General features: G+C 36.6%; 3 protein-coding genes across 3 annotated transcripts; all 3 read left to right on the top strand.

The window, feature by feature from the left end:
* Positions 1-162: 162 nt before the first annotated feature.
* On the top strand, positions 163-2,277 carry LOC125213093 (50S ribosomal protein L20). The gene is made up of 2 exons (XM_048113453.1): positions 163-485; positions 1,817-2,277. The coding sequence occupies exons 1-2, from the start codon at positions 300-302 to the stop codon at positions 2,003-2,005; spliced, it is 375 nt and encodes a 124-aa protein (XP_047969410.1). The 5' UTR covers positions 163-299; the 3' UTR covers positions 2,006-2,277.
* Positions 2,278-2,704: 427 nt separating this feature from the next.
* Positions 2,705-5,211, top strand: LOC125213091 (ferredoxin--NADP reductase, root-type isozyme, chloroplastic-like). The gene is made up of 5 exons (XM_048113451.1): positions 2,705-2,938; positions 3,009-3,065; positions 3,616-3,948; positions 4,042-4,261; positions 4,590-5,211. The coding sequence occupies exons 1-5, from the start codon at positions 2,915-2,917 to the stop codon at positions 5,087-5,089; spliced, it is 1,134 nt and encodes a 377-aa protein (XP_047969408.1). The 5' UTR covers positions 2,705-2,914; the 3' UTR covers positions 5,090-5,211.
* A 118-nt stretch (positions 5,212-5,329) lies between these two features.
* LOC125213092 (ADP-ribosylation factor GTPase-activating protein AGD12-like) lies at positions 5,330-8,261 on the top strand. Its single transcript, XM_048113452.1, has 9 exons — positions 5,330-5,537; positions 5,956-6,028; positions 6,376-6,457; positions 6,858-6,933; positions 7,020-7,183; positions 7,281-7,419; positions 7,501-7,605; positions 7,687-7,782; positions 7,860-8,261. Exons 2-9 carry the CDS (start codon positions 5,995-5,997, stop codon positions 8,133-8,135), a joined length of 972 nt encoding a protein of 323 aa, XP_047969409.1. The 5' UTR covers positions 5,330-5,537; positions 5,956-5,994; the 3' UTR covers positions 8,136-8,261.
* Positions 8,262-9,678: the final 1,417 nt, after the last annotated feature.

A 9,678-nucleotide genomic window follows, 5' to 3' on the forward strand; every position in this document is an offset into this window, starting at 1 on the left:
ATAAATAGAGACTGATTTGATGGACGACTACTAATGGAAAAAGATGACCATTGACTGATAGTATTAATCAAATTTGCATTCCCACTAAAAGAAAGAAATAAAAATAAAGAAATTAAGGTGAAAAAGTATCAGGGGCTAAAAAAGTGAATATCTCGAAACCTCAGATGCCAATGTGCGATTAACCTACAAGACTAACACACACTAAAACCCTCCCCCAATTCTCAATCAAAAGAAAAACCCTAGGAAAACGATTGCTGCAATTCGAAAGAGGCGAGAGAGAGAGAGAAACAGCGATCAAGATGAACAAGAAGGAGGTATTCAAGTTGGCGAAGGGGTTTAGGGGAAGGGCGAAGAATTGCATACGAATTGCGCGGGAGAGAGTGGAGAAGGCGCTGCAGTACTCTTACAGAGATCGCCGCAACAAGAAGCGGGACATGCGCTCTCTCTGGATCCAGCGCATTAACGCCGGTACCAGACAGCACGGGGTCAGTTTCTCTCACTAATCTTGTAGCCCCCGCTACTTTCTTCCGATATGTTTTTTATATAGGTTTTGTGGTGAATAATTGTTAGCTTCGTTGGTTGAAGGTTGGATTTTCGATATTCCATAGCTCATTGCTGTCATTTCTGTATTACTTTAGATGAGTTTGAGGAATTTCAGGGATATTAAGGTTTATGATGAATAGATTAGAAGAAAAAATAATGCAGATGATTATGAGCTTAGAGTTTACTAGTTAATCATGCTGTGACTGCATTCGTGTGGAAAGAGGCGACTCGAGATGGATTCGATATGTCAATTTCTTAGAATTGTAGGAGAAAATGGATATTTCCGTGTATTTGTTTGATATTCGTAATTTTGTATACACATCAACTGAAAAACGAGGATCTTATGAGTGTAGAGATGTGATTCAAAAGACCGAAATGCCAAAATACTGGAGTTTCTTCCATTTTTTGCAGGTGATGCTTATAAATACTATGAGAAAATGGATATTGCTATGCATTTGGATAGGCATTCACATAAACAGAACTTAAAAATAGGTATGTTATGACTGTAGAAGAGTGATTCAAGAAATGGAGAAGGCCAATAGAGTTTGAGAAAAAGGATAAGATAGTTAGGATTGAAACTTTGCTCCATGTGCGTTTCAGATCATTCCTCGTATAATTTCATTCGACCATTGAGGGTTGCCTCCGCAATCATGATTTTTGTGTGCTTGGTCACAATGGGAAAGAACGGGTAATGGGTGATGTTGGAGGTTGATTATATATTATGGTACTGTTTTCTTGTTTTTCATGGTAGCATGCTTTCTCAAGCTTTTCTCCTGCAACCGGAGTATACAGTCCTGTTACAAACTTCTTGATCTTTGTTGCCATCTTTAGCTTTCACACACGTGTGATTCTTATCAATCAATTCATTCAATATTTCCATTTTCAGAGGACAATTTTTCGCATTTAAATTTTGTAGTAGATGTACTATTTATTCTGTCTATGCGGAAATCTTGATTCAAACTCTTCACCATTGGGTAAAAGATGTTTCTTCTTTGCATTTATTACGAGTCTTTCTCAACAAATATTGGAATTGGAGTAGTCTTCTGTAATGAAAATATTCTGGATAAATATGTGTGAGTTTTGAATAATCTAAAACATTTTTTTGGGGAAGCTTAATTCATAGTAAAACTTGCTGGTTTTACAAGAGTTATGGTTGAGAATCAGGAAAATGCAAGATTCAAAATAAAAAAGGTTGTTGGGTTTTTTTTCATTTGAATTGTTTTAATTGGAAGTTTGGCCTGCCTAATTTGAGTTTACGTACGATTTATGACAGGTGAACTACGGAAACTTCATGCACGGGCTAATGAAGGAGAACATTCAGCTGAACAGGAAAGTTCTCTCTGAAATATCTATGCACGAGCCATATAGCTTTAAAGCTCTGGTGGACATTTCTCACAACGCCTTCCCTGGGAACAAGGCGGCTGCGGCTCCCAAGAAGGAGGGCCTGGCGATTCTTCTCTGAACGTGGTTTTGATTTTAAAGATGACTATCCTACACATGTGCAGCCTCATTTTCTCTGCTGATGTTTCACTTTATGTTGATGCTGAAGTTATGCAGGAAAATCTTGATTCCAGAAATGCACTTGCAATTACTCAGAATCTTGAGAGTTTGTATCTGGCATTTTGTGTTCCCCTCTGCACCTAATTTTTCTGCTGTCGTTTTGTATTAATGCATTTTGAATAAATTTTAGCCACCTTTTATGCACAAGCGGAAGTAAAATTGATCTTTCTACTAGCAGTTTCAGTCAATTTTTGTTTTGAATGGGTTTGTTTGCTTTAATTAGTTTCTTTTTTATTTTATCTATTTTGGTCAATCTATAAAGCAATTAGTAGTACTAGTACTTTTTTTATTTTTGGTAATGTGATTAACCATTTTCTCGCTTCTATTAATCCACAATCTAACTAACAATATTTTAATTATTTTTATCCTTAACTTTTTACCAATTTTATTTTAAAATTTATGTCGTCCGGTGCTAAGACTATCCACCTAGTTAACTTGAAGCCGAAACAAAAATGAAATAAATCAGACAAGAATCTGTAGTAGTCATAATAAAATGACATAAGAATTTTAAAAAAAACTGGAAAATAAATATCATAAAATTGGCTACTAGATTCCCACAACATAGAGTGTATAAGAATCTTGTCCTTCAACTTACCCCAAAGGCAAAAGCTGTCACCTTCAACAGCAGCCAATCTTGATTAATTAATTAATTAATAATTAAATGCCTTTTATATTTCACCTCTTCGCCCCCTTCATTTTCCATTGATTTTCCTGGATTACTCTCTATACCCCATCACTGCTCCTATACTTGTATTAGTAAATTTGTAACCCTCCTTTTTTCTGACTTTCAAAGCTCTAATTTGATCCGATCATGGCTCACTCTGCTCTTTTACAGGTGTGTTTTGATTTAGGATTTCTGTTTTTATGTTGACTCGTTTAATTCCTGCAAAAATCTCTCTTTCCAGGTGCCAGCCGCGATCTCCGTTAATAACGATGTTTCCCTCCGTAAAACCGCCTTCAAGGTTAATTTTACTTTCTTTTACTACCTTTGTGAAATTGAATTCAGCTGTGATTTCTTGTGGAATTATGTTTGATTTGATGCTGCATTTTGTTGTTAATTGCTAATTTTAGGTCTTTGGTCATGTGCATTTCGATAAACTGAATTGATTATGTTGTATATCAATGAAGAATTTTGGGATAAGTTTATGGTTCATGTTTAATTTCAACATTTTCCTCTTCATTTTTGAAGTTTGCATTAAGCTCGTATCGTGTTGTGCCATCCGGTATGTCAGCTTGAAGTCGTTTGATCGCCTCTACAACGATGTTGTTTTACACGAATGTAGCATGGATCTAGTTGTGTTTAGGCTGTACTAGGATTTTTTGACTTAAACCTAATTAGTCTTGAGACCTAAGAGTTGACAGTCAATAATTATGGAGATTTTTGTTTATCATCACTCGATTTCTAACCAACTCATCTTTATCCATTGAGTTTGATTGGATGTTCGTATGGTTGTAATATAAGTTCTTGAGTACTAGTTCACCGCTGGGTGATTGAATCTCGTTGTGTTGCAGACCAATCGTGTCTCGTTTCATGAAAAATCCTGGAGCTCTAGTCCATCTCTGGACTTCAGAGTCGCAAGCTCTCCGTCTAGGGCGCGACCCGTGGTTTGCATGTCGGTGCAACAAGCCAGCAAGCCTAAGGTGGCTGTTTCGCCCCATAGCTTGGAAGATGCAAAGGAGCCACCGATGCACTTGTTCAAGAACAAAGAACCTTACACTGGAACCATTGTCTCTGTTGAAAGGCTTGTTGGCCACAATGCTCCTGGAGAGACGTGTCACATTGTTATCGACCATGGTGGCAAAGTTCCCTACTGGGAAGGACAGAGTTACGGAATTATCCCTCCTGTATGTTTTTTATCCAGAGCAGCTCGTGTTATTTAACTCTTGGGAACTATCAAAACCTTTGATTTTGTTCTCTGCGTATTTCTTCTTGTGCAGGGTGAGAATCCTAAAAAGCCCGGTAATCCACACAATGTGCGATTGTATTCAATAGCATCTACCAGATATGGTGACTCCTTCGATGGCAAGACTGCTAGTTTGTGTGTTCGGCGTGCAGTCTATTTTGATCCCGAGACTGGGAAGGAAGACCCCACAAAGAATGGAGTGTGCAGCAACTTCTTGTGCGATTCAAAGCCTGGTGACAAGGTTCAGATCACGGGTAAGATCACATTGGGATCAAGTAATATGATCCGTGACTCTTGAGCATCAAATTTCAAGCAGTAGTGTTTAAACCACATAAACACATAGTACTTTGTTATCTTTTCTACTTGGAAGTGTGTTTCATCTTAATTTTTGTAGAAGTTTTATTTGCTTCAAATAATTGATCGAGTGAACTAACATTTGTTAATCGGCAGCACTTGCATTATATATCAAATTCAAATTCGAGCAATCTTTCAATTGTTGCAACAATGACCAAAATTTGGGATTTCATCAACAATTGTTTTCACGAGAGCCTTTCTTATAAACTTGCACACATTGTTTTGCAGGTCCTTCTGGTAAGATAATGCTCCTCCCCGAAGATGACCCAAACGCCACCCACATCATGATCGCCACCGGTACTGGCGTGGCGCCTTACAGGGGCTACCTCCGACGTATGTTCATGGAGGAAGTCCCAACGTTCAAGTTCGGAGGGCTAGCCTGGCTCTTCCTAGGAGTGGCCAACACCGACAGCCTTCTCTATGACGATGAGTTCTCCAAATATCTCAAGGACTATCCCGACAACTTTAGGTTTGACCGAGCTCTCAGCAGAGAACAGAAAAACAGAAATGGGGGGAAGATGTATGTCCAGGACAAAATCGAGGAGTACAGCGATGAGGTGTTCAAACTGTTGGACAATGGGGCACACATCTACTTCTGCGGGCTGAAAGGGATGATGCCGGGAATACAGGAGACGTTGAAGAAGGTGGCGGAGCAGCGGGGCGAGAGTTGGGAGGAGAAGCTCTCACAGCTCAAGAAGAACAAGCAATGGCATGTTGAAGTCTATTGAGTATTGAGAAAGGTTTTTTCCTCATCTAGATATTTCTTGATGGTGAAACATATGTTGAATTTAAGATATTTGTTTGTAGCATTTTGGTGATGGAGAATGCATTATTATTTGTTTGAAGGGCAGCCATGGTTTGTTTGGTGAATTCTTAAGTTGATAAATAGAAGAAGAATTGTCGACAAACAAGACATGAATATTTTATGTTTATTATAAATATATAAACATAAATAACTTTCCAAGAAATACAAGAAAAAAAAACCCCAATAAATAAGTACATGACTATATACGATATTCGACAGAATAAATAGTCACGAAGAAGAAAATAATTCTACATACATATAAAAAATTTATTGGGAGAGTGAAACAAAAGAAGAAAAAACATGAATATAACGGCCTAATTGGTCTCCATAATAATCTCCTCTATTCTGCTTCAGAAATTCCCCAGAAAAAGGTAATATTCCTCTGAATTTCCATACAATCATTTGTTGTAAAATGAGCTATAATTTTTTTTCAGCTCGAAAAAGATCACAAGCAACATCCATGAATATTTCAAGATTTTCTTCTTCTTTTCTCCTTTTCTTTCTTTTTTTTTCATTTCTAATTTGGTTTCCTTCATGAGTCGAATTTCTGTTTCTGAAATATTGCAATTCTAAAATTTCTTTGTCATTTTCAGCCATCTTATTTTGATAATCATTTTTTTTGTAATGCTTTGCCATTCCAAGAATGTTTTCAAGACAAAGTTACAATTTTATGGACTCCCAAATGTTTCATTTTGCTATTGTTCGATTTCTAAGTCATTGGCAATGTTTGCATGGTTTATTCAAGAAATTGAAATTTAATCAAATATTAATTTTTTTTCATGAATTTAGGTTATGTTTGCTTCATGGTAGCATCGTGTGAAAGGCTCAATGAGTACATCTGCACTGGGGAAACCATCTTCAGGTATGAAATTTTTTCCTTTTTGTCAAGTTTTTAAGATATAGCCTATAATGCAAAAAGCAGTTATGCAATTGGAGTCACCATTTTAAGAACTTCCTATCCTCTTTTGGCCTTAAAATCTTGTTTATCTAACTATTATACCTGACTGTATTCACATAGCTCTTAAGTCTTAAGTTAGTGTAGTGGTGAAGAAAACTATGCCCTCTTTGATAGTCCTACCATTATGCATTGCTCGTTTACTGCACGACTTATCAAACTCGTTGCTTTCCAACTTCAAACGCTGAATAAGTTTGGTCCATGTTCTATCGTGACCATGTTGGCCTTTTATCTCAATGCTGAGATCCGTGCAGGCAAAAGAAGATTGAAAGATCTCTTAAGTCAAAGTGATAATCGTGTATGTGCAGATTGCTCGGCCCCTGACCCAAAATGGGCGTAAGTTCCCTTCTCTCCTCCTTCCTTCATGTATTCTACGAAGGGATAGTTACTCTTATTCTCTCACCAAATTAGGCAGTTTAGATATAAGGCGTTGGCAGCTAAGCCAAAACTCCTTTGTGTACGTGTAGGAATTATATTTCCTTTCGTTTGTTCGACTGTAATGGAGTTGGAGGGGTATATTAGGCAATGATGTCAAAGAAAACAGAGCTAAGTATAAGTAAACTAAGCCAGATTTTCTGGTTTACACTATGTGGATTACCCTTAAACGCATTTAAAATGGCATGGAACGAGTCTTGCAAAACGAGCTAGCAATCAAGAACGATGTTTAGGCCTTGTGATTAAAATGTGAAGATTGTGAACCCTTTAGTGTGTTTAACGATCTAAATGTCTTGTTCAGATCATCAAATATTGGAGTGTTTCTATGCTTAAAATGCTGTGGTGTTCACAGAAGCCTTGGTGCAAATATTTCAAAGGTGATTGCTTTTGCTTCACGACGTTGATTGCTTTATTCACTGTGCCCGTTGCTTTTCTCACCATGCGATCTTCAATCCTGCCATAGGTTTTGTCTGTGACATTAGATGAATGGAACGAGGAAGATATTGAAGCCGTGATTGAGGTTGGAGGGAATGCATCAGCGAATTCGATCTATGAATCTTACCTCCCAGAAGGGGTGTCGAAGCCAGCACATGATGCTGGCCATGAAGAACGCACACAATTTATCAAGTACGCTCAATAGAGACGTGTAGCTCGATTATTCGCCTTTTTCATAGGCTTCTGAGCAGCTGAATCATGAATGATTTCCAAACTTTATTTGATGTAGGTCTAAATATGAGCAACAAGCATTCTTGAAGCCTAGTCTGCGCATTCAAGCCGGAGCTGCTGCAAAGAATTCCTCACAACCGATTTCATCGCGAAATATTGTCAACAGCCAACAAAGTTCGAGTACATCAGAAAACTTAGTATGTGAAACACACACTCATTGGTTTGGTAAATTGCGCGTGTGCATGTAGATGATACGTTGAATATGGTGAATCGAGCAGGAATTTCTTGGAAAAATGAAGGTTAAAGTAGTTAAAGGCTCGAACTTAGCTGTTCGAGATATGCTATCAAGCGATCCATATGTCTTGCTGAGTCTAGGCCAGCAGGTTAGTTTCTCTCTGTTTGAAATGAGGTTAATATTTTGTTTAGTAGTTGAGGATGATGTTGGTTTTGTACGATGCTCGTAGAAAGTGCAAACGAGCGTGGTGAATAGCAATTTGAATCCGGTGTGGAACGAGGTGCTTACGCTTTCTGTTCCGCACGATTACAGCCAGATCAAACTGGTAGGTAATCCGAACATCTAGGAACGACCTCATCTTCCGCGTTTGATGCTAACTTGATGCACAATGTGGCTACACAGCAAGTTTATGACAACGACACGTTCACAGCCGATGACATAATGGGAGAGGCGGACATAGACATCCAGCCTATGATCACTGCAGCACTGGCATACGGAGACGCCAAGAAGTTCGCGGACATGCAGATAGGGAAGTGGCTGAAGTCGTACGACAACGCCCTCATAGAGGATAGCCCGGTCAATATCGTGGCGGGGAAGGTGAGGCAGGAGCTGTGGCTAAGGCTCCAGAATGTAGAATCTGGTGAACTAGAACTTGAACTAGAGTGGGTTCCTCTTTGAACCCATTACCTTTTTCTTTTTGTGTACACTCACACACGCACACCAATTTTCCCACAATCTCCCACTGTTGTTGTTTTTGAGAATACATTTAATCATGTAGTACAGATTTTTTCTCTGTTTTTTTTTTTTTTTTTGGCTTTTTAACTTCTAGCATATATTCAAGTTAGTGTATTAACAATAACATAAGTTCTAAGATTTGCTTTCTTATGCTAAAAAAATGTCATTTTCAAGAATTATTATCAATCTTCAGACTAAAAGTACCTTATCTTACCCAACATGGTGCTGTGGTAGGCCTTTTACTTGCCATAATAAATAGTACTACTACATTGGAAGTTTGGAATAATAAATAAACATACTCCCTCCGTCTCATTTAAGATGACCCACTTTCTTTTTTAGTTTGTTCCAATCAAGATGACCCATTACTTAAAATGAAAATCCATTTATCTTTACTTTATTCCCTCCCTCTTACTTTACTCTCTCCACTTAATATACAAAATAAAGTTGCATAAAATCTCGTGCCGCGTGCCGCCCAAGAAATGGGTCATCTTCCTTGGGACGGAGGGAGTATAATATAGAGATTATTATTGTTAAATACCACACAAATAACTTTGTTCTAAGACCATCTCCAACAGTACTGTAAAACTTAAAATGCAGTAGAATAATACCTCCAACAGTACTGCAAAACCAATCCCATTATAGGTTTTTGAAGAAAAAATACCTATCTTTAGGTTTGCACTAAAAGTATACCATAAAACTTTTCCGATTTTGTTTTATTACATTCAAGTCCAAATCATTTTATATTTATCTAACATAAGAAAGAAAAGGGAAGAAAGAGGGGAAGGAAGAGAAGTAAAAATACACAGAAACAAAAACTTATCGGCACTGTTCCAGCGGCTAGAAGAAGAATATAGAAAAAAACCTAATTTTATTCTATTATTATTTGGTTGGTAATTAATTAGTGGGCTGGTCCATATTAGTATATACACATGTTATTGATTAGTTAAAAAGCTACACACGTTTTTTTTTCTAAATTAACAAATAGAAATATTATGCCTATTAATATTGATTAGTTATGCTTTATTAAATTTCTACATAATTTGATAGCTTTTAAATTTTAATATTAAGAATTGATTTATTTTAGTTTAAAAAATTGACAAAAAAATATTTAATTTTAAACTAATATTATGCCTAATGCATAATATCAAACTATATATGTTATCAAGTACTATAACAAACAACTGTTAAACATTAATAATTAAAATGATACCTAATGTATATACTCGTGGTATCTTTAAATAAAGTTTAATTTTGAATTTTAGTTAACCTATTTATACCTTTTGATAACTTTTGTAGTACTAGTATTTTTTTGATTTAATAAATAATAGATTTCATATATAGTTATATTAATTAATAAATCTTATCATATTATTTAATTTAATTTAAGTTATTGATAAGTGTCATAAGGTTAGTGTGTAATTAGATAAAAACATATAGGTATGATTGAAAAGTATAAAAAGTTAGTGGGTGAGGAATATTCTTTTGG

This window comes from Salvia hispanica, chromosome 3 (genome assembly GCF_023119035.1).
Source record: "Salvia hispanica cultivar TCC Black 2014 chromosome 3, UniMelb_Shisp_WGS_1.0, whole genome shotgun sequence".
Classification (NCBI taxonomy): Eukaryota; Viridiplantae; Streptophyta; class Magnoliopsida; order Lamiales; family Lamiaceae; genus Salvia; species Salvia hispanica.

Coding starts and splice junctions, on each gene's coding strand:
- LOC125213093 (XM_048113453.1), top strand. CDS start 300: ATGAACAAGAAGGAGGTATTCAAGTTGGCGAAGGGGTTTAGGGGAAGG. Junction 486..1,816: donor CCGGTACCAGACAGCACGGG/GTCAGTTTCTCT, acceptor GATTTATGACAG/GTGAACTACGGAAACTTCAT.
- LOC125213092 (XM_048113452.1), top strand. CDS start 5,995: ATGAGTACATCTGCACTGGGGAAACCATCTTCAG. Junction 6,458..6,857: donor GCCCCTGACCCAAAATGGGC/GTAAGTTCCCTT, acceptor TGTCTTGTTCAG/ATCATCAAATATTGGAGTGT. Junction 7,783..7,859: donor ATTACAGCCAGATCAAACTG/GTAGGTAATCCG, acceptor GTGGCTACACAG/CAAGTTTATGACAACGACAC.
- LOC125213091 (XM_048113451.1), top strand. CDS start 2,915: ATGGCTCACTCTGCTCTTTTACAG. Junction 2,939..3,008: donor CTCACTCTGCTCTTTTACAG/GTGTGTTTTGAT, acceptor CTCTCTTTCCAG/GTGCCAGCCGCGATCTCCGT. Junction 4,262..4,589: donor TGACAAGGTTCAGATCACGG/GTAAGATCACAT, acceptor ATTGTTTTGCAG/GTCCTTCTGGTAAGATAATG.